This window comes from Meles meles, chromosome 3 (genome assembly GCF_922984935.1).
Source record: "Meles meles chromosome 3, mMelMel3.1 paternal haplotype, whole genome shotgun sequence".
Classification (NCBI taxonomy): Eukaryota; Metazoa; Chordata; class Mammalia; order Carnivora; family Mustelidae; genus Meles; species Meles meles.
The window spans coordinates 51,720,186-51,745,760 of record NC_060068.1 but is presented as its reverse complement, the minus strand read 5'-3'; the positions used below and the strand labels follow the sequence as shown (position 1 = coordinate 51,745,760).

The 25,575-nt window shown below is 35.5% G+C and overlaps 1 protein-coding gene across 3 annotated transcripts in view; it reads right to left on the bottom strand.

The window, feature by feature from the left end:
• The window catches only part of PJA2 (praja ring finger ubiquitin ligase 2), an 80,559-nt gene that overhangs the window by 20,096 nt on the left and 34,888 nt on the right, over positions 1 to 25,575 (bottom strand). For 2 of the 3 annotated variants that reach the window (XM_045999276.1, XM_045999278.1), the window contains exons 5-6: positions 23,301 to 23,486; positions 10,869 to 11,054 (exon numbers count right to left, since the gene is read on the bottom strand). In XM_045999276.1, the coding sequence (XP_045855232.1) occupies positions 10,869 to 11,054; positions 23,301 to 23,486 (372 nt within the window). The remainder of the gene's footprint in view (positions 1 to 10,868; positions 11,055 to 23,300; positions 23,487 to 25,575) is intronic. The other variant, XM_045999279.1, reaches the window with a different exon arrangement.

Genomic DNA, 25,575 nt, shown 5'->3' with positions numbered 1-25,575 from the left:
AAAAAAATATTTCATTTTCTCAAGTCTCTCTCTTTAATCTCTCTTCTATCTTCCTGAGAAGTAGGCCTCCTCTGTCATTATTCAGACTAAAAAATATTTAGCTCTTAACTGTCCCCCCCCCTTTTTTTTAAACTAAAGGACTATAATCCCCTTGTAGAAAGTAAGTTTTATTCTGGTCCTAATCTCCTTCCTCCACCCCTAGACATCCACAGATTCCTCCTTTTCCTCTAGCCTTGGAAATACCATATACTTCAATATTTGGAAACCACAGTATATCCTCAGTCCTCTTCTTTCTAATCTTGCCTCCTTGGAAATTAAAGTCCATTTCCTCAGTTATCCTCTCTGTAGATTAAGTCCTAAACCTCCATCTAATTCCAAACCCTCTTCAGCTCCTGACCTACATTTTTAGTTTTCTGAGGGACACTTTACCTTGATTAACTCCTGTCACCTCAAATCCAGTATCTCCAAAACTGAACTTATTTTGTCTACCTAAAGGCAAACTTCTATTGATTTCTGTGTTCCTAGGAGAAGTCAAATACAGTCAGGAATATCCAATTATACAAGTTAGCTCAAAATAATTTTGATGTCAACTTTCGTGCCATCATTAAAATTACAAATCTATTGCCAAAAGATACAAACATATTGTTACGAAGATTAAACGTCAGTAGTATTTAAAAACTAGCAGAGACCACATAGTATGAAGAATCATTCTCATATAATCACAGATTTTAAAATTAAAACTAGAAATTAGTGAATCCAACCTCCCCTGGAAGACTAGAACTCCTTCACCTAGCAGTGAAATATAGTGCAAAGACGAAAGAGCCCTGGAGTCAATAAAATAGGGATTTAACTCCACATTTAACTCAGAGCTAGACAATGTGAACATTTTATTTAACTGTTACTCTATTTCTTCATCTATAAAACAAATTAATGAGTCGACGCATACACATGCCCGGCACAGAGATCGCACCAGAGAAGGCATTCAAGAGATGGCAGAACTATTTCCTCCATGTGGAAGAACCCTATCAGAAATTTGACTCATGTGAAATAAGTGCTCTAGTTCTGCCTGCCAAAGCAACACAAACTATGTCTACTTTTCCTTTGCAGAAAACTCCTTCAAATGGTTAGAGTCAACTATCTCCTAATTCTTTTCTTCTTTAGAGTTAAACAAAGCTACACATTGAAAGCAGAATATTTGCTTGTAAATTTAGTCACGACAAAATAATCAGCAAATATAAAAATTCTAGTATCGAGAGGGGTAGGTCAAGATGGCGGAGAGATAGCGGGCTGAGACTAATCAGGTAGCAGGAGATCAGCTAGATAGTGAGCGCCTTTTCTCTCAGTGAGGGCACACTGAGGAGTGGGGCTCCCCTGGGCTGGTGATTGGGAAGCCGCCATTTTCATTCCCGTCCTCCGGAACTCTACGGAAAGCGTTCAGGGAAAAAAAGCTCCGGAAAGCAAACCCAACAGGATTACTTAGCCTGGCCCCCCATAAGGGAGAGGCAATTCCGCCTCGGGCAAAGAAACTTGAGAATCACTACAACAGGCCCCTCCCCTAGAAGATCAACTAGAAATCCAGCCAAGACCAAGTTCACTTACCAAGGAGAAGAGCAGAATTCCAGAGGAGGAGAAAGCAAAACACGAAACTCATGGCTTTCTCCCCATGATTCCTTAGTTTTGCTGTTAATTATTTTTTCTTCTGCTAAATTTTTTTTAAATTTTTACCCTTTCCTTTTTTAACATTTTTAAACTAGTTTATCTTAACAATACCTTTCACTAAAAATATATATATACATAATAATCTTTTTGAACCTTCATTATTATAGTCATATTTTATTCTTCATTATATCTAACATTTTTTTTGTATACACATAGGGTTTTTTCTTCTAAAAAATTTGGGGTACAACTTCTTCTAATAGATCAAAATATACCCTAAACCTAGCTCCGGGCTTGTTCTAGTCTCCAGTCCGAGCAAATTCTCTCCACTTCCTTTTTCTTCATTCGCCCGAACAACTTACTTTATCAACTCCTTTTTTAGAAATTAAAAATTTTTTTTCATCTTTATAGGCATATTCCATCCCTTCATTGTATTTACCTTTATATATGTCTCTCATTCTTTGAAATTTTCAGAGGTGGTTTCTCCTAAGAAACCAAAATACTCCCAAAATTAAGTGGGTGACCCTGTTCTAGTCACCAGTCTAATATATATATATATTTTCTTTTTTATATTTTTTCTTTATTTGTATTTAAAAAATTTTTTTTTTCTGAACTTCTTTTTATTCCCTTTCTCCCCCCCCATGATTTGGGGTCTCTTCTGATTTGGTTAAAGCACATTTTCCTGGGGTCTTTGCCACCCCTTTAGTATTTTATTTGCTCCTTCACATACTCTTATCTGAACAAAATGACAAGGCGGAAATACTCACCACAAAAAAAAGAACAAGAGGCAGTACCGAAGGCTAGGGACTTAATCAATACAGACATTGGTAATATGTCAGATCTAGAGTTCAGAATGACGATTCTCAAGGTTCTAGCCGAGCTCAAAAAGGCATGGAAGATATTAGAGAAACCCTCTCTGGAGAGATAAAGCCCTTTCTGGAGAAATAAAAAAACTAAAATCTAACCAAGTTGAAATAAAAAAAGCTATTAATGAGGTGCAATAAAAAATGGAGGCTCTTACTGCGAGGATAAATGAGGCAGAAGAAAGAATTAGTGATACAGAAGACCAAATGACAGAGAATAAAGAAGCTAAGCAAAAGAGAGACAAACAACTACTGGACCACGAGGGGAGAATTCGAGAGATAAGTGACACCATAAGATGAAACAATATTAGAATAATTGGGATTCCAGAAGAAGAAGAAAGAGAGAGGAGCAGAAGGTATATTGGAGAGAATTATTATAGAGAATTTCCCTAATATGGCAAAGGAGCAAGCATCAAAATCCAGGAGGTGCAGAGAAACCCCCTCAAAATCAACAAGAATAGGTCCACACCCCGTCACCTAATAGTAAAATTTACAAGTCTTAGCGACAAAGAGAAAATCCTGAAAGCAGCCCAGGAAAAGAAGTCTGTAACATACAACGGTAAAAATATTAGATTGGCAGCAGACTTATCCACAGAGACCTGGCAGGCCAGAAAGAACTGGCATGGTATATTCAGAGCACAAAACAAGAAAAACATGCAGCCAAGAATACTATATCCAGCCAGGCTATCATTGAAAATAGGAGAGATTAAAAGCTTCCAGGACAAAGAAAAATTGAAAGAACTTGCAAACACCAAACTAGCTCCACAGGAAACACTGAAAGGGGTCCTCTAAGCAATGAGAGAGCCTAAAGGTAGTAGATCAGAAAGGAACAGAGACAATATACAGTAACAGTCACCTTACAGGCAATACAACGGCACTAAATTCATATCTCTCAATAGTTACCCTGAATGTTAATGGGCTAAATGCCCCAATCATTTGGGTATCAGAATGGATAAAAAAACAAAACCCATCTATATGCTGCCTACAAGAAACTCATTCTAGACCCAAAGACACCTCCAGATTTAAAGTGAGGGGGTGGAAAACAATTTACCAGGCTAATGGACATCAAAATAAAGCTGGGGTGGCAATCCTTATATCAGATCAATTAGATTTTAAGCCAAAGACTATAATAAGAGATGAGGAAGGACACTATATCCTACTCAAAGGGTCTGTCCAACAAGAAGATCTAACAATTTTAAATATCTATGCCCCTAACGTGGGAGTAGCCAACTATATAAACCAATTCATAACAAAATCAAAGAAACACATCAACAATAATACAATAACAGTAGGGGAATTTAACACTCCCCTCACTGAAATGGACAGATTATCCAAGCAAAAGATCAACAAGGAAATAAAGGCCTTAAATGACACACTGGACCAGATGGACATCACAGATATATTCAGAAAATTTCATCCCAAAGCAACAGAATACACATTCTTCTCTAGTGCACATGGAACATTCTCTAGAATAGATCACATCCTGGGTCCTAAATCAGGTCTCAACCAGTATCAAAAGATTGGGATCATTCCCTGCATATTTTCAGACCACAATGCTCTGAAGCTAGAACTCAATCACAAGAGGAAATTTGGAAAGAACACAAATAAATGGAGACTAAACAGCATCCTGCTAAAGAATGAATGGGTCAACCAGGAAATTAAGAATTTAAAAAATTCATGGAAACAAATGATAATGAAAACACAACGGTTCAAAATCTGTGGGACACAGCAAAGGCAGTCCTGAGAGGAAAATAAATAGTGGTACAAGCCTTTCTCAAGAAACAAGAAAGGTCTCAAGGACACAACCTAACTCTACACCTAAAGGAGCTGGAGAAAGAACAAGAAAGAAACCCTAAACCCAGCAGAAGAGAAATCACAAAGATCAGAGCAGAAATCAATTAAATAGAAACCAAAAAAACAAAAGAACAAATCAATGAAACTAGGAACTGGTTCTTTGAAAGAGTCAATAAGATTGATAACCCCCTGGCCAGACTTATCAAAAAGAAAAGAGAAAGGACCCAAATAAATAAAATTATGAATGAAAGAAGAGAGATCACAACTAACACCAAAAAAATACAAACAATTATAAGAACATACTATGAGCAACTCTACGCCAGCAAATTTGACAATCTGGAAGAAATGGATGCATTCCTAGAGACATATAAACTACCACAACTGAACCAGGAAGAAATAGAAAAACTGAACAGACCCATAACCAGTAAGGAGATTGAAACAGTCATCAAAAATCTCCAGACAAACAAAAGCAAAGAGCCAGATGGCTTCCAAGGGGAATTCTACCAAACATTTAAAAAAGAATTAATTCCTATTCTCCTGAAACTGTTCCAAAAAAATAGAAATGGAAGGACAACTTCCAAGATCACCTTGATTCCAAAACTAGACAAGGATCCCATCAAAAAAGAGAATTACAGACCAATATCCTTGATGAACACAGATGCGAAAATTCTCACCAAAATTCCAGCCAATAGGATCCAACATTAAAAGGATTATTCACCACGACCAAGTGGGATTTACTCCAGGACTGCAAGGTTAGTTCAACATCCACAAATAAATCGATGTGATACAATACATTAATAAAAGAAAGAACAAGAACCATATGATACTTTCAATAGATGCTGAAAAGGCATTTGACAAAGTACAGCATCCCTTCCTGATCAAAAATCTTCAAAATGTAGGGACAGAGGGTACATACCTCAACATTATCAAAGCCATCTATGAAAAACACACCACAAATATCATTCTCAATGGAGAAAAACTGAAAGCTTTTCCGCTAAGGTCTGGAACACGGCAGGGATGTCCATTATCACCACTGCTATTCAACATAGTACTAGAAGTCCTAGCCTCAGCAATCAGACAACAAAAGGAAACTAAAGGCATCCAAATCGGCAAAGAAGAAGTCAAACTATCACTCTTCACAGATGATATGATACTATATGTGGAAAACCCAAAAGACTCCACTCCAAAACTGCTAGAACTTGTACAGGAATTCAGTAAAGTGTAAGGATATAAAATCAATGCACAGAAATCAGTTGCATTTCTGTACACCAACAACAAGACAGAAGAAAGAGAAATGAAGGAGTCCATCCCATTTACAATTGCACCCAAAACTATAAGATACCTAGGGATAAACCTAACCAAAGAGGTTAAGAATCTATATGCAGAAAACTATAAAGTACTCACGAAAGAAATTGAGAAGACACAAAGAAATGGAAAAATGTTCCATGCTCCTGGAGTGGAAGAATAAATACTGTGAAAATGTCTATGCTACCTAAAGCAATCTACACATTTAATGCAATCCCTATCAAAGTCCCACCATTCTTTTCAAAGAAATGGAACAAATAATCCTAAAATTTATATGGAGCCAGAAAAGACCTCGAATAGCCAGAGGAGTACTGAAAGTCAAAGTTGGTGGCATCACAATTCCGGTCTTCAAGCTCTATTACAAAGCTGTCATCATCAGGACAGTATGGTACTGGCACAAAAACAGACACATAGCTCAATGGAACAGAATAGAGACACCAGATTTAGACCCTCAACTCTATGGTTAACTAATCTTCAACAAAGTAGGAAAGAATGTCCAATGGAAAAAAGACAGCCTCTTCAATAAATGGTGCTGGGAAAATTGGACAGCCACATGAAGAAAAATGAAACTGGACCATTTCCTTACACCACACACGAAAATAGACTCAAAATGGATGAAGGACCTCAAGGTGAGAAAGGAATCCATCAAAATCCTTGAGGAGAACACTGGCAGCAACCTCTTCGACCTCAGCCACAGCAACTTCTTCCTAGGAATATCACCAAAGGCAAGGGAAGCAAGGGCAAAAATGAACTATTGGGATTTCATCAAGATCAAAAGATTTTGCACATCAAAGGAAACTGCTAACAAAACCAAAAGAAAGAAAACTGACAGAATGGGAGAAGATATTCGCAGACGACATATCAGATAAAGGGCTAGTGTCCAAGATCTATAAAAATAATCCAATCAAGAAATGGGCAGAGGACATGAACAGACATTTCTGCAAAGAAGACATCCAGATGGCCAACAGACACACACAAAAATGCTCAACATCACTTGGCATCATGGAAATACAAATCAAAACCACAATGAGATACCACCTCACACCAGTCAGAATGGCTAAAATTAATAAGTCAGGAAATGACAGATGCTGGCGAGGATGCAGAGAAAGGGGAGCCCTTGCACTGTTGGTGGGAATGCAAGCTGGTGCAACTACTCTGGAAAACAGCATGAAGGTTCCTCAAAAAGTTGAAAATGGGGCTACCCTATGACCTATGACCCTATGTCCCAGCAATTGCACTACTGGGTATTTACCCTAAAGATACAAACGTAGTGATCCGAAGGGGCACGTGCACCCAAATGTTTATAGCGGCAATGTCTACAATAGCCAAACTACGGAAGGAGCCTAGATGTCCACCAACAGATGAATGGATAAAGAAGATGTGGTATATATACACAATGGAATAGTATGCAGCCATCAAAAGAAATGACATCTTGCCATTTGCGACGATGTGGATGGAACTAGAGGGTATTATGCTTAGCGAAGTAAGTCAGTCGGAGAAAGACAACTATCATGATCTCTCTGATATGAGGAAGTGGAGATGCAACATGGGGGGCTTGGGGGGTTGGTAAAGAATAAATGAAACAAGATGGGATCGGGAGGAGACAAACCATAAATGACTCTTAATCTCACAAAACAAACTGAGGGTTGTTGGGCGAAGGGAGGTCGGGAGAGGGGGGTGGGGTTATTGACAGTGGGGAGGGTATGTGCAATGGTGAGTGCTGTGAAGTGTGTAAACCTGGCGATTCACAGACCTGTACCCCTGGGGATAAAAATACATTATATGTTTATAAAAAAAAATTAAAATTAAAATTAAAATTAAAAAAAAATTCTCGTATTATTCATCTGCCAATCACCATGGTAATTAAGTGTTTCCGAAAAAAATCACTAATGATACTAAAACTAGTAGATGGAAATTTGATAGTCAGGTTATTTACCTAGTCTCAAAGTCTTTTCCCTGTAGAGGCCAATTATTTATTTAAAAATATGGCAACTGTACAGTGAAGAAACCTGAAAGATAACACCTTAACCAAATGATCAGAATTAGCATCACCAGTAGTGGGACACTTTCTGCCTTCTGATATAAACTAATAAAAACAAAGTGTTATTTCTTTGGTGGTTCGGCTGAAAATCTGTAACTCAAACCTAATCATGACATCAAATCTAAACTAAGAGACATCCTACAAAATAAACGGCCTGTACTTTTCAAAAATGTCAAGGTTATGAAAGACAAAGAAAAACTGAGGAAATGTTCTAGATTAAAAGTGTAGAAACATGTTACTCAAGAATAATGAGTGGTCTTGGTTGGACTAGGAAAAAGTTCTCTAATGGCAGTAGCAGGACAACTACAGACATTTGAACAATGTCTATAGATCAGCGAACAGTATTGTTAACAGTATGAATTTCCTGATTTTGAAGATTTTACTTTCTTACGTAAGAAAATGTTCTTGTTCTTCAGGACTTCATTCTAGATTATGGGTAACGAGACAACTTGCTCATAAGTGGTCGAGAAAAAAATACCACAAATATAGAGAAAGAAAGGAAAGAGAAAATGATAACACAAATGCGGTCAATGTTAACATTCAGGGAATATTAGTGAAGAGTATATGGAAATTCTTTCTTATTATTTTTGCCACTTTTCTATAAGTTTGAAGTAATTTCAAATTGGTTTAAAAAATTCATGGTCACGTCCACCAGGAATTAATTTCCCACAATCTTATTAGGTTAATAATTATAACCCGAGTTTCTTATAGGAAGATAGAGAGGTTAAGTAGTTATCAAAAAATAAATAAATGGTATGGCTGGAATTTGTTTAAATCCAAAACAACTCCCACCACACTAGTTTATATACTCTCTGGGTATTCTACAACATTTCTGTGACATCATCAAAACAAATAAACTTTGATAGAGGATTTTTAAAATTTTCTTTTAAACTAAAATAATCAAAAAGCTTAAACTTTTTTTTAAGTTGTGGTGGAACAACAAAAAAATATGTTAAATTTTGGCTTTAGAGATAAGAATTGCTGATGTTTACCATGAGTTTTCCTTTTAGTTGTCAAAATGACATTATTTTAGTATGAAAATCAAATCATATTTTCACTTTATCAACTTGCAGCGATTGCCACATAAATTAATATAACACCACATAAGCAAATAATGAGGTATGGACAAATCTACATAAAATTCAAAAGAGTAACCTTCAGAATTTTGTCTTAAAAATCAAAGTTAAAATGCTTTCCATATTTAAAACAAAACAAAACAGCGCAACTACCATGAAGCTCCCCAAATCTGGGATCAGCAACATCTCTAAAATCTTAACACAACAGCAGTGTCCGGAAAGATCACCAATGAATTAGAACCCAAAATAAAAATTTTTCAAGTTTAAAAATTGTATTCAAGAAAGACCTCAATTATTTCTTTAAATTTTTATGTGTTTTGAAAGTTATTTAAAATATGTATCAAGGTCTTAATAAATACCACTTATCTCACTAATGTCACCTCTACTAAGCTACCCTAAGGAAGTAACCTGGAGTACAGAACAAGTTATATGAGAGGAAAGTTTACTGCACTATTTCTTTTTTTTTTTTTTTAAAGATTTTATTTATTTATTTGACAGAGAGAGAGATCACAAGTAGGCAGAGAGGCAGGCAGAGAGAGAGAGGGGGAAAGCAGGCTCCCTGCTGAGCAGAGAGCCCGATGCGGGGCTCGATCCCAGGACCCTGAGATCATGACCTGAGCCGAAGGCAGAGGTTTAACCCACTGAGCCACCCAGGTGCCCCTTACTGCACTATTTCAATAGAGAAATGATCAATTAAATTTTAGTGCAACTATAGAGTAGAGCATCTACATAATGGACTGTAAAAAATTATTTTCATAAAAATTTGAAAATGTGCAAAAGAAAACATTTCTTCATATTAAATCATAATTGCCTCCCAACATGCACAGATGATGCTAACTAAATCAACAATTCTGTCATCTGCTGAGCATTATGAGGAATGACTTTGCATAAAGGAGACAGAAGACAGCAACAAGGAGTTCAGTAAGAGGGTAACAGGCAGGCATGGGGGACGGGAGATGAGAGCACCAGCAAGACCAGGACCAGGTGAGCCACTGCTTTTCCATAAAGTTTGGGAAGCCAGAACATGGGTTTTGGAGCCTGGAATGTTCAAAATGGAATTATAAACTGTTTGTGTGGCTGTGATGAAAACACTACTTCCCACCTCCACAAAATAGTTAACGAAAGTCTGCTCTGCACATAGAATTTTTTTACTCCCTGGGAAGTGAGAATAGGAAATGGTAAGGATTTCAAGGAGATGCTGAGTTTCATATCTGGAACAATTTGGAGGAGTACAAAGAAGTAACTACACACACAGAAAGAGACACGAAAGATACAGAGGAGGACTCAAAAACGTAAATTCTAGAAGTCTGCAGTTATCAGGGCATATGAATGAGTTTTTTGTATCTTATTCTTCTAAATTTTTCTGTAATGGAATTTTAGCTAGAAAAAAAATAAAACGAATTCTTAAGAATATATCTGTGTAGAGATGGAAACAAAGGTAGTACCAAGCCATATTTTCTTCAGAAAAAGTAACAAGAGATTAGTTGGACCGTATATCCTTTCTACATCTCAAAACTAGCTGCTTCCAGAGGCCTCCTGAACATTTGAAAGATAAATCTAACTGTAAGCCATACCAATTAAATTCTGACCATTACATCATGAGACATAACAATTCCATAATCTACTTAATTTATAGGCTTCTTCTATTTGAAGTTCATTATTCTTTTTCAGCATAAAGTAAATAATACTTTCAGCATTTCTGGGAAGGTACAATTATTTTTCCATATTTTACATACAGAGAAGGATAACTATATTCTTATAATTCTTCTGATTTAATCACAGGTTTTGAAATTCTTCAAGTAGTATTTATTAAGGACTCTTTTTTTTTTTTTTTTAAGGATTATATGAAGTGCTACATTTAAAAGTTAGAAACCTCAAACCAGGAGTTTATAAACAAGTAGGCTATAAGGTGGGCTTCAAGAGAGTCAAAGGTCAAAGAGAAAAAGAAGTCACTACCTGGAGTAAGTAGGAGGGAGTCTATGTAGGAAGTGACATCAGAATGAGCCCTGAAGAAGACTGACAGGAAAATGTGAACACGTCTGAGAGATCCGAGACACAGCTTTCATAATTTAGAATCATGAACAAATTCTACTCAATTAACAATTAATCATGGTAATAACATGTGTTACATACCTCCAGTCCACATCTAAGTCTTCACTCACACTGGAGTCATCCTCAAGGTTATTGTTCCCATCCAGCATAAACGCTTCTGGCTGTGCAAATTCATTGGCAGGCTCATTACCCTCATCACTGCTGCTTTCATTGACTTCATTGTACTGTAACCAAGGAATCTCTCCCTCTTCCAAGGATGTCTGTTCCCTAATATAAACATTTTAAGGGAAGAAAAAAATATTATTTTGAAATATATTATAAAATTATTCTCTAAAAAGAGTTCTATTCAGGGCAAACAGATTCTTTACTCTTTGAGTTCTAAACTCTTGGCACTTACATCATTCTAAAAGTCTAATTTCTTTAACTGCAAAGTTGTTTAAAAGGTAAGCAAATTTGTTACAGGGTCATATGTATGTAGAAATAGCTCCCAAGTACATAAGAACCTATTTATTTGACATACAAATTACCTATGCTCCTGTGTTTCCTCTTCGTGCAGAAAAAAAATAAGAAAAATTCATTCTAGACTATTTTAATTTTTAAACACTGCTCTTGAGGGTGCCTACATGGCTCATTCAGTTAAGCGTCTAACTGTTGATTTCATCTCAGGTCAGGATCTCAAGGTTGTGAGACTGAGCCCTGCACTGGGCTCCTAGTGGAACCGTCTTAAGATTCTCTCTCCCCCATGCCTCTCCCCACACCCTGACACCCTCATTCCTGCTCATGTATGCTCAATATCTCTCTTAAAAATGAATAAATAAGTAATAAAAATAAACACTGCTCCGAATTCTTTAGCCTGGCCTATAAATCCCTACATCATAACATGCTTTCTCGTTGGCTCTCTTCACCAACTGTTACCTCTCACCATTCTTCCCCTATTTACTATATTCCTATTACGCTTTCTACCTTTGGAACACCTGGAGATCAGTTCCACCTTGGGGCCATTTCCTCTACCTGATATGTTCTTTCACCAGATTTTTGCACAGCTATTCCCTCCTCGATATTCAGGTCAAAGTCACTGTCAGCTCCTCAGAAAGGCTCGTCTTAACCACTCATTTTAAGTAGCTGTCCCGTCACTAACCACAAAACTCTGTTTATTTTCATTACAGAACTTACTTCTATTTATCATTTTCTTGTTCATTGTTAGTCTTTCTCTTACTAGAAAATAAGCTCATAGGAACAGGGACAAACAAACCAATTGTATAGATTTTAAGAAAAAAACAAAGAAGTGGGGTGCCTGGGTGGCTCAATGGGTTAAGCCTCTGCCTTTGGCTCAGGTCATGATCTCAAGGACCTGGGATTGAGCCCCACATCGGGTTCTCTGCTCAGCAGGGGAGCCTGCTTCCCTCTCTCTCTGCCTGCCTCTCTACCTACTTGTGATCTATGTCTAATAAATAAAATCTTAAAAAAAAAAACAAGAAAACAAGGAAGAGGAAAAAGAAGCATTTCAAAACAACAGAAAAAAGAATTATTCAGTAAATGACATTAGGACAACTGAGTATTCATCTGGAGGGAAGGAGGTTAAATCTCTATGTCATTATTTACCTGTTAGCAAACTCTAAATCTACAGTTTAAAAATGCATGTGCACCCACCACCATTTCTAAAACAATTAAAGTACTGGAAGAATCATGAGAGAAATTTTTACAAAAATCTCTGTGTCATTGTAAGCATGATGTAAAACCTAGAAGCCACAGACAAGACTGTTAAATTACACAACTCATACATTAAAGAAAAGTATGGACACAAAGATCACACTGAGAAGAATTAACTGTAACACATGAGCAACAAAAGTTAAGGCTGCAATGACTAAACAAAAGGTACTTTATGAATTTATAACTGAGAAAATTATACTGGCAGGATTTTTATATTTATTTTATTTAACAGAAAATAGTGTCTAGTATATCAAAAGGAAGTTAATTATAAAAGCATAGTTCTGACAAAGATGATTTTTAGTTTTTGGATTTTAAGAAGAAAAATATTATACAATAATATATATTGCAAGAGCAGTTCTAATTAGAAATTTTATTCATTCTAATATGCAAAGTTAACTATGGGGATAAAAACATTTATGAAAGAGATGTAGATGATGCCCACATGTAAGAATCAACACATTTTAAAGACACAGAAATAGTATCTCTTTATACACCTAAACCCACACGTTTCTTTAATCTCAGGTCCTAAGCAACACTTCAAAAATAACAGGTTTATAAGATTTAGTATCTAATATTGTCTGTCCAGTAAAATCAGAGAAATCAGCGTAACAAAACATGTTTAATTTGCTGAAGGTTTAATACCTAATATATAAAGATAATAGATATTTTCCTTTCATTCATTATACTTAGGTCCAGTGAAAAATGAAACCCAAAATGGATTTAAAATACAAAATCAAGAATTCCTAACCAATAGTTCTTTGTTTATACCTTTATGAAAGCAGTCACCATACTGTTTTATAATCTTTCTGGTGACTCACCTGTCTCCTTCCAGACTGAGAGTTTTCCAAAGGCATATAGTGCTGTCTCTCATCATTGTAGCTTCACCCCTTTGCAATAAATGCTTAGCACTTAATAGGTACTCTATTTATAGTATTGCAAATGTTAAGAATAAATCCTTGAAAAACAATCTTTTAATAAGTAAATAATTTAGGGATTCAGCCTGGAATAGTTCTTGGAAATTTTTGTTATTTCTAAAGTACTCCTACAAAAAATGCTTTTCCTTTTCCTATAATACAGACATCAAAATGACTCAGTTACTACTCTGTACTTGGACATAGAACATAACACTCTAATATGCTGGTGAAAATGATTCAGTATAAGAAATAAATATTATGTTTTTTAAATTCAAAGAATAAAACTAAAATAAATTATTCTGAGTATAAGTAACTTACAACACTCATTAATACTCTTTTACCATATGAGGAATTCTTGGCTACATATTTTGCTTAAACATTTGATTCTGTCTTTAATGCCTCATAATAATGTAGTCACAGTAACAGAAAATAAGTAGTATACAGTATATACTTGCAATATATTACCTAAAGTTCACATCATTTACACAAAATTTACCAGGCTAGAAGAGTGGCACTATGCTGGGCCAGAAAGTTGGCTTGATACTGTAACCAAAGGAATTTTGCTCTTTACCCCCCAACAACAACAACAAAAAATTCTGACAAATAAGGACAAAAGTATCTTTCATTTTGTGAGCTAATAAAAGAAACAAATTCTCTATAGGAAGGTAAGCATATAAGGTAAGTTCAAATGCTTCAGAAACCTTGAAAATATTTAAAGCAATATCTTAGTCTTCTCTCTCTCTCCTAATACATACATATTTACACACACACCAGACATACCATTTGTAACACATTCACAAAAATTTAGACCTTTCTTCATTCTGGTAACTCAAAAATTAATAAAATGCCATTATCATGTTAAACAGTAATTTATGAGATTTAAAAAGACATATTATCTAATCATGTCTCCAAATGTTCAATTCTAAAAAAGAATTTCAGTAGATGGAAGATGTGGAAGCCTGTGCCTACCACAACCACCACTAAAGTCCCTTGGTGTTTCAACTGGGAAGGGAAATTGCCAGGTTGTCCTTTTGAGCATTTCCAGCACAGTGGAGGAAATGAATGCTGCTGCCATGAGAGGAAGCTGAAAATGCTTCAAAATGTATCCCCACAACCTACTTCCAGTTAAAATCCTAGAAGACCATCAGCATCACTGAATTTCTTGACTATGCTTTAACTCAAAGCTTCAGATAAAGAGACTGATGTTCTCTTCATGATATATGATTAAAAATCCCCATTCCTCAATAATAGAAACTAAATTTAATAGCATGTGAATAACAATATTAAAATTACCAAAATATGTTAAAAAGTCAACATGGAATATTTTAAAGAAATTTTCATTTAAAAGTTTTAGAATATGCTATTATATAACCATGCATCACAGAATCTTCTGAGAAATGAAGAAAATGAAAGGCAGACAAGTCAAATAAAACCTCTGAAAATACTACTCCGACTTTACATTCTGAATAGTTTCCTTTAGCTAACTGATCAGCAATTTGAGTATCAATTATTTGCAACACAAAATTTAAACCTTTGGATTAATGCCAACATTTTAAAGGGCTGAGGTTTTCATGAAATAATCTATATTATAAGAAACTTTATAAAATCCTGGGCAGCATAATAAGCATTCCTAATAACTGATATTTAATTAATTGGTTTTCATTTTCTAAGTCAAGATACATGTTAAGTAGCTGCTAGGCTTGAGGCATAAGCTCATTTTTAATAAGTCTAATTGTATAGCAAATTTTTTAAGATTTCAAATCCCTATCCTGGAATTAAAGTACAAAGGAAAGTAACTGAAATTTGAATTAAAAAGTCAAAAAAGCTTCCAAAGGAATTAGAGCTTATAAAATCAATGGTACCCTGTTCCATGTCACCTAGTTACAAAGATGGAACCCTAGCACATAATTTGAAGAACTGTTTCTTTATTCTAATAAATAAAATAGTAAGGCAAAACACTAAATTTTATTAAAGCATTTTTTAAAATATTTATTTACAAAGTTTGTAAAGTCACCAAAACAGGAAAAACTTAAAGTAAAATACGCCAAGTGTGATACACTAATTTACATTAAAAAATACTAATTTAAAATACTAGTTTCAATACTGTCCAGCAATTATTTAATGTTTACCTAATAAGTTTGTTATCTAGCTTTCTGAAAGCCTATTTCCCACCTTTTCTTCTTTCCTTCAATTTCACAATCATCCTATCCTCCCCACTCTCAATATCTAGAAACAACAAGAATACTGCAGTCTCCAGTGACTCATCTTTTCCTCTCACTACAGAACCTACAGACTTACCTACACCTGTACCTTCTCATTAGTTACAACGGCAGCCTCTGTTCCTAAAGCCCTTTTGCTTAGATGTGGATCCTAATCCTTCTCATCTTCTCAAAAACTCCACTTTTCCTCTAATTACTAGCCAGTTATTCTCCTCTGCAACATTCTTTTTTTTTAAGATTTTTATTTATTTATTTGACAGACCGAGATCACAAGTAGGCAGAGAGGCAGGCAGAGAGAGAGGAGGAAGCAGGCTGTCCGCAGAGCAGAGAGCCTGATGCGGGGCTCGATCCCAGAACCCTGGGATCATGACCTGAGCCGAAGGCAGAGGCTTTAACCCACTGAGCCACCTAGGCGCCCTCCTCTGCAACATTCTATAAGCAATCATGCTTCCAGTTTTGGGAGGGGAGGACATTTTCCTAGGCCCAACTTCTATCCTTTCTGAAGAAGGTATGGTGACTGTCTCTACTCTCTCACCTTCAATTCCCTTTAATTCCTCCCCCCCAGTGTAAAATATATACCATATAATTAAGCTATAAAGCATATTCTGTTTAACATCCATAAACCCACCACCCAAACCAGGAACTAGAATATTATCACTGACTAGCAAACACATTTTGTCCTACACCTATCCTATGCCCTGGCCTTGCCCTCCAGAGGAAAGTACTATCTGGATGCCACTTGTCATTCCATTGTTTTCTGAAACAAATTTTCATTAGTTTTGTATACTTAAACATGATATTTAACTTCTGTTTGTTTTTAACTTTGTGAAACATGTCATACTCATTATTCTTCCAGAAACGACTGTTTTCATTCAGCATTGTATTTAAGATTGCTTTTTTTTTTTTTTTGCTTTTAAGTATGGCTTATGCATTCCCACTGCTGTGTAATACTCCATGTATGAATACACCACTAACTTTTCTCCTATGAGTACTTTTCTCCTATGAGTATCTGGTTAATATCCAATTTTATAGGTTTCATGAAAAATACTGTAATGAACATTCTTGTACACAACTCCTACGCCACATGGGGAAGTTTCTCCAGAGTACACACTTAAAAGTGATAACAGCTGATAGTCTACCATGCACATGTTAAAATTATTACATAATTTCAGTTCATGTGACCTACTTCACACCTTAACAAGCATTCACATCCTCAAAACACCTGACATTGTCAAAATTATTAACAAACACTAGGAAAATTTCCTTTACCTACCAAGGAAATTTGGTAGGTAAAAAATTATAACTCCTTATGATCTTAACGTATACTCCCTTGATTACTCATGATCTAAGTACCTTTTGGTATTTTTACTTACCATTAATATTTCCTCTTCAGTGAATTATTTGCTCAATATTTTGAACATTTTGCAATTAGACTGTCAGTTTTTCTTCCTGATTTCTAGGAGTTCTTTGTATCCTGCACATTAACAATTTATATTCCATAAATATATTCTACTACTTTTCTGCTAGTTTCTACTTTTTACAGCTTTTCCTCCTTTATTATTTTCCCATCATATCATGCCCACCGAGACCTCTACCACGATGGCTGCTAAAATGGTGTTATGAGCACCGTTGTCTTGCTCTTGATTTTAAGGGGCAAGGGTTTAATGTTTCATTACTGAAAATGATTACTAGTGATTTTTTTTTTGGTAGATACCTTTTATCAGGTCAAAGAGATTCTGTTCTGATCCTAGTTTCTGAGTATTTATCATGTTGAGGTACTGAACATTATTACGTGGTTTTTTCCCCTTTATCTGTAGAATCTATCATATGATTTTCTCCTGTATTCTGTTAATATGGTGAATGACATTTACAGGTATTTTTATATTAAAACACCTTTACATTTCTGGAATAAACTCAGACTGGTAATTGAGTTTTATCTTCAAAATATACACTTACAAACTGAGATTTCCAATTCTGTCTGGGATTTTGACATGCATTTAATAACGATGTGTTTTATTTATTTATTTATTTTAAAAGATTTTATGTTTGACATGGAAAGAGCAAGAGAGAGCATGAGAGCGCACGTACAAGCAGGGAGAGCGGGAGAGGAAGAAGCAGGATCCCCACTGAGCAAGAAGCCGGATGCAGAACTCGATCCCAGAACCCTGGGATTATGACCTGCGCCAAAGGCAGACGCTTAACCAACTGAGCCACCCAGGTGCCCCAATGAGAGCCACAGGTTTCTATTTTCCTTCACACACTCTTTTGGTGTTAGGGTTACACTGGCCTTTTAGAATGATTTGGAGAAATAGTTCTTTTTCTTTCTCTTATAGAGTGAAGTGGCATGATCCTTGAAAGTTTAGTTTAAGAGAATTAACTCTAAAACCATATGGATTAGTTGTTTTCTCCAGAGTAAGATTTTATCTTATTTTTTTTTAAAGATTTTTTTTTTTTAATATTTTATTTATTTGACAGAGAGAAATCACAACTAGGCAGAGAGGCAGGCAGAGAGAGAGGAGGAAGCAGGCTCCCTGCAGAGCAGAGAGCCCGATGTGGGGCTCGATCCCAGGACCCTGAGATCATGACCTGAGCTGAAGGCAGAGGTTTTAACCTACTGAGCTACCCAGGCGCCCCTAAAAGATTTTATTTATTTATTTGACAGAGAGATAGAGAGAGTACAAGCAGGCAGAGTAGCAGGCAGAGGGAGAGAGAGAAGCAGGCTCTCCACTGAGCAGAGAGCCTGACGTGGGGCTCAATCCCAGGACCCAAGATCATGACCTGAGCTGAAGGCAGAGGCTTAACTGATTGAGCCACCCAGGCGCCCCTCCACAATAAGATTTTAAACTACTGATTACATATCTGTAATACTTATATGATTATTCAGGCTTCCATTAAGTTTTGGTGAATTCTATTTTCCTGGAAATGTATCAGTTTCTTCTAAGTTTTCAAATTTACTGGTATAAAATTCACAGTACTCTTTTTACTCTATCCAGTCTTTATTGTATTTGTGGCTGTGTACACTTTTGTATTTCAGTATTATTTATTTGTGTCTTGTCTTTATTTTCTTGTTCACTATACAACTGGATTATCTATTTTTCTTCAAAAGTATCACCTTTTGATTTCTTTGATCCTTTCTATCATAACTGTTTTCTAACTTACTGAGTTATGCTCTTATCTTTCCTAATTCTTATTTCCTTATTTTCTTTATTTTCATATTCCTTTTCTATGTTAAGTTAAATGCGTCGTTCCTCCATGTTCAGGTTTTCTTTTCTAACTTAAACATTTAGAAAGATAAATTTCTGTTTACCAATTTTACTGCATCCCTCAAATTTTAATTGTGGTGGTATTCTCATTATCAGCAAGTAGAGAGCAGTTTAAACTCCAGTTATAATTGTTTTGTCCTACTGGTTATTTAGAAGGATGAACAATTTAAAATGTATAGATTTTTAAAATTTTTATATTTTTATTTATTTCTAAATTAACTGCATTGTGGTCAGAGACTATAGTCTGCAGGATACTGATTCTCTGAAATGTGTTAATCTGTGCTTTGCAGCCTACTACATGCTCAGTTTTTTGTGTTTGTGTGTTCCACAGGGTGGAATGCTTGTTAAACCATCCCTCACTTTTATATTTTTTAAATGAATTTCTAGCATTTATTATTGTATGATATCAATGCAAGTAGCTGATGACTACCATAAATGTTTCTGTTTATAGTCATACATTTCTATATCTAACTATAATCTAGGACATATCCTTTAAGCTTAAAAATATTCAAGCATCTACTTATCATCTACACTGCATGTCTAAATGGCACTTAAAACTTCCAAAAAGAGTTCTTACTTTCCATCTCAATGACAGTAACAATTACCCACTGCTCAAACCAAAAAACCCAGCCGTAACTGATTTCTCCTTCTCCCTCATCTCACACTCAATCGCTCCTATTATTTAGAACTCAAAAATATTCTCAAACTTGTTTACTTTTTTTAATCCTCACTAGTCCAAGGGCTAGTCCAACTTTCTTCTCTCTTTTATACTTTAATACCTTTCTAATTCATTCTGGAGACAAAACAACTAGAGTGAATCTTTAAAAAATTTGTGTCAGATCAATTATGCAATTAACTGTCCACTTAAATCCCCCTCCTCTATGAATAAATTCCAGATGCTGCATATCCTGCATAGTTTGGTACCTGCCAATCATCTCCTATCACTCCTCTTTTCACTCCTTCACTTCAGCCCCACTACCTCTAAACATATCAAGCCCTTTCCTTTTTAGTACCTCTGCTCTTACCTTTCCTTTTGCCCAGGAAGCTCTTCTCAACCATGAATTCTTATCTTTTAGATCCCAGCTCAAAAGTCAGTTCCTGAAAGAAGTACTCCCTGGCCACTCTTATTAATATAGGTGCCTATTACAGCAAAGGACACAGTCAACAAACAGGCAACCCATGGAATGGGATAATATATTTGCAAATGACACTACAGACAAAGGGCTGATATCCAAGATCTATAAAGAACTCCTCAAACTCAACACCCACAAAACAGATAATCATGTCAAAAAATGGGCAGAAGACATGAACAGACACTTCTCCAATGAAGATATACAAATGGCTAATAGATACATGAAAAAATGTTCCTCATCGTTAGCCACCAGGGAAATTCATATCAAAACCATATTGATTACCACCCTATACCAGTGAGAAGAGCCAAAATTAATAAGAGAGTAAATAACATGTGTTGGAGAGGATGTGGAGAAAGGGGAACCCTCTTGGTGGTGGGAATGCACGTTGGTGCCACTTTGGAAACAGTGTGGAGATTCCTTAAGAAATTAAAAATAGATTTTTTTAGTAGTGCAATTGCACTACTGGGTATTTACCCCAAAGATACAGATGTAGCGAAATGAAGGGCCATCTGCACCCCATAGCAGCAATGGCCACAGTTGCCAAACTTTGGAAAGAACCGAGATGCCCTTCAATGGATAAATGGATAAAGAAGATATATAGTCCATATGTACAATGGAGTATCACGCCTCCATCAGAAAGGATGAATACCCAACTTCTCTATCAACATGGACGGGACCGGAAGATATTATGCTGAGTGAAATAAGTTAAGCAGAGAGAGTCAAGTATCATATGGTTTCACTTACTTGTGGAGCATAAGGAATAAAATGGAGGACAGTGGGAGATAGAAAGAAGTGAGTTGGGGGAAATTGGAGGGGGAGACAAACCACGAGAGACTGTGGACTCTGCGAAACAAACTGAGGGTTTTGGAGGGGGTTGGGAGGGCCAGTGGTGGGTATTAAGGAGGGCACGTATTACATGGAGCACTGGGTGTGGTGCATAAACAATGAAAGCTGGATCACTGAAAAGAAATGAAATAAAATAAAATGGAAAAAAAAATAGGTGCCTATTAGTTACTTTCTATCATATGAGTGTTTTCTTTCCTTCACGTCATTATCACAGTTTGTAATTCATCGAGTTTGTATTTTGCTTAATACCTGTCTCTCCCACCACCATGTAAGCTTCAAGCTGGAATCTTAGTTTGTCTTGCTCATTTAATTCCAGAATCCAGCACAATGCTTGGTACATATTAAATCCTAAATAAATATTTGTTGAATGAATAATTACTATCACAATTTAATAATACTTAGCAAACTAATATTGATTCAGGAAGATCAAACAAAATCAGATGAGGGAAAAAAAACATTTTCAATCACTGTCAAAACAATTATGTTCATAAATTTCTTTCTTTACAGATTTTCTAAAGTATTTATACCTTACAGAATTCATCTCAAACTGGAAATTTATACCTTTTGAGAAGTACAAATTTTAATGTTAGTCCGAGGTGAAAGTTATGAAAATATATCTACCAAAATAGATTCCATGAGAGACTAAAAATTAGAACCAATTATCAGAAAAAACATTTAAATTAACAGATACTACCTCACAACAAAACATAAGCCTAGGTTTCATAAGAAAATACTAAAAATCTTTAAAATAAGCCATTTAAGTAAAATATTTAAACAACCTTTAAAGGAATAAATAAGATAAACATCAAAGGACTAAAAAGAAGCGCGTATACATTGTTTTAGCCAAGCAAATATCACACTTATCCAGACAAAAAACATAATTGCACTTCCACATCTCAACGTAAAAATCCTATGTCAAATATTAGCAAACAGAATCCAGCAGCTCATTAAAACAACAAACTATGACTATGTGATCATTTTTGTTTATTTCAAGAAGCCAGGATAACTATCAGGAAATCTGGTAACAAAATAATTCCTTGGGCACCTGGGTGGCTCAGTTGGTTAAACTACTGCCTTTGGCTCAGGTCATGATCCCAAGATCCTGGGATTGAGCGTCACACTAGGCTCCCTACTCAGCTGGGAGCCTGTTTCTCCTTCTTCCTCTGCCACTGCCCCTGTTTGTATTCTTTGGCTCTCTCTAGATCTCTGTCAAATAAATAAATAAATAAATAAATAAAATCTTAAAAAATAATGTAAAAAAATTTAAAAAGATAATTTCTCATTATCATTAGGTCAAAGATGAAAAATCACTATGATAATTTCCACTGATGCTTAAAAAAAACTTTGATAAAATTTGACAAATATTCCTGCTAAAAACCTATAAAGTAATAATGGGGATATTTCCTTAGTGTGATTTAGAAAAATTGTGTGTGTGTGTGTGTGTAAATCAACCTGTGTTTTGTGTGTGTATATCAGCCAGAATCATTCTTACTTGGGAAATACTAGAGCAAGGGTTATAAACCATGCCCATGGGTTATTATCAGCCTGCCAACTGTTTTTATAAATAAAATTTTGTTGGAAGACAGCCACACCCATTCATTTACATATCGCCTTACGGCTACTCTTACACTACAACACCAGAGTTGAGTAGCTGCAATAGAGACTGGCACACAAAGCTGAAAATATTTACTATCCAGCCCTTCACAGTGTTAAGTCTGACAACTCCTAGAACTAGAGCATTCCTATTAAAGTTAGGAAAAGACAAAGGCGCTTACTAGAAATCACTAATTTCAGAGCTATAGTCGGCTGCAGTTAGACAGAAATATTAAAACTTCAACTTTTGTAACTTTCTCCATATCTGTGAATAAATCACTGATTTCCCTCTTGTGTCTACCCCTTCCCTCACCATCACCTCCACTGCAGAGCAACAGCAGCTCTAATACACCTAACTCAATCAAAACATCTTTTTTTTTTTAAGATTTTTATTTATTTATCTGACAGAGAGATCACAAGTAGGCAGAGAGGCAGAGACAGAGAGAGGAGGGAAGCAGTCTCCACACTGAACAAAGAGTCTGATGCGGGGTTCGATCCCAGGACCCTGAGATCATGACCCAAGCCGGAGGCAGAGGCTTAACCCACTGAGCAACCCAGGCGCCCTCTCAAAACATCTTTTAAATGCCCAAGTTTTCTTTAATGCAAAGTGGAAATATATACTTTATCTCAAGAAAAGATAATGAAATTACTAGAATTTTCAATCTAACTGATCTCTGTAAAATGCCAAAGCATAATGAAAAAAAATCAGTAGGATTTACTGGTCCTACATAGGGCTTGTACATGCAAATTCACAGCATCCCCAACATCTGAATGTGATGGGATACAATTCTCAGACGATACACATAAAAATAATAAATCTCACTGTTAAACATACCCTTCCTGTAGAGACAATTCTTGGTTTTCTTCTTCAGGACCACTGCTATCACTCTGTAATTCAGGTTCATTCTCATCTTTTCCTGGCAAAGTTTCCCAGCTTTCATCACTTGATGACTGATCTTTTTCTGTACCAGAAAACCGATGAGGCAATGAGGCAGACCATTCTCCGTCACTGCATTCTGAACTGCAAATTCAGAACAGAAATACAGTAACTGTCACTATTTGTGCATTTGTCATTTGGAGGCATCACAGTATACAGTGTATGACAATGCACACATGCTTCATCAGGTGCCAAGTCAATTTTAAAAAAATATTTTAAAAGTAAACACAGAAATAAATACATTCAGCAGAATGTAACTTTTTCCGATGAATAAAGCATATGGCAAGTTACAAAAAAGTCAATTCAGTGCTCGCTTCGGCAGCACATATGCAAAAAAGTCAATTCATTATTTTCTTCACTAAATTAAGAAGTAATTCCATGGTGCTTAGATACAGGGTTCTTTACTTTTTAGACGTATATCTAAATAAAATTTTAAATATAATTTGGTAATCATAAATTAAATGCTCTCTGGAATAAATAATAGATTTATTACTCATCTACCCCGACTAAAACAACTTTCTAATTACATACTGACAACTGGGGGCATATCCTCTATGAATAAATTTCCACTATTACCATGTTTCAAAAGCTTAACTATTTTTTCCTTCCTTTTTTACAAGACTTTAAAGTGAAATGAGATTCAAATTCATAAAAAGCTGCACTGACTAATCTTTACTAAAGTCTTTTGGTAGAACTGAGAACACAAAATAAATTTCACTGCAAGAAAATATGTAGATAAGGAACCAAAACGTACAATAGAAGGGTTAATGAAGAACCTCAGAAAATGACTTTTAGTTATATTTTTTTAACTTTGGTTAATTTGGTTACATTTAACTACTCTTAAAGTACAGTTATCTTGTACTTATTAATGATGAAAATAAATCTTAAATGCCCTTTCCAACCGTATCAACCATTCTGATCAAGAATCCCCTTGGGGCACCTGGGGGGTTAAGCCTCTGCCTCTGGCTCAGGTCAGGATCTCAGGTCATGACCTCAGGGTCGTGGGATCAAGCCCTGCATCAGAGTCTCTGCTCAGCAGGAAGCCTGCTCCCCCCCCCCACCCCCCACCCCCGTCCCCTGTCCCCCCTGCCCCCTCCCACTAGTGATCTCTTTGTCAAATAAATAAATAAAATCTTAAAAAAAAATCCCTTTAAAGATTTCCCTTTGTGCCATGATTTTTAAGAAAAAAAATTATAAATTCTAGTTTGTTTCTGAAAGAAGTAATAATTAGTAGGAAATAACTTTTCTTTATGATGATGCATTACTAGTGGTTACATTAATAATGATATATTAACTAGACTAGTTAATGAGTTCCTTCTTCTATGGGCAGATAAACCGAAGAGATCAAAATGCTATTAAAAAAGAGTAGCACTAATGTAATGCAAGCTCTGAGAAGTTAGACGTAAAGAAGTAAAATCAACTTCCAATCTTCAGTAAATGATAGGCAGCAAAGCACAAGCATTCTGGAGAAGGAATGCTATATAGCTCCGGCATAGCAAGTAAAAGATATTCCTTCAGTTGAATAGGACCCTAATTGCTTTTATTTTGTAAAATTTTCTGTAATCTAAAAAATAATCTAAGTAAATCATTTCTAGATTTGTATCAGTGTAAAAATCTAACATAGATAATAGTTTTAAAAGAGTTCTTGAACTAAGTTTCCTCAACTATGAAGCTATATTCCAGTTCCAATTTTGATATCTCATTAACAATTACAGTAAGCTTTCTTTATTAATTTCTGACAACTTATTTAAAAGAAAACCTCATATTTTAAGCATTTTATGATCCTGTCCAGAAAAACAATACCTAAAAACCTCCGAATTTTTCTTAACTTAGCGAAATAATTGATGGACTATCTCCAAACTGTAATATAAAAAGAATGCCTATGATCAATATCAATATATTTAAGAAGCCTATGTCACAGATTGTAAATTCAGCCTTTCGGCCAAATTTGGCCCTTCTACCTGTTTTTCCTAGGATCTCTGGATTAAAAATATGTTTTTTCTTTTTTTGTAAGTTTGTCTTTAATTCTACCTCTTACAAAATTTAAAATATATACTATCTGGCCCTTTAGGGAAAAAATCCACATATCCCTGCCCTGTATCATTATTTATTACTCATTATATATAATCCATACCCCTAAATAGGTAACTTTTAAATATATATACTAGCCCTG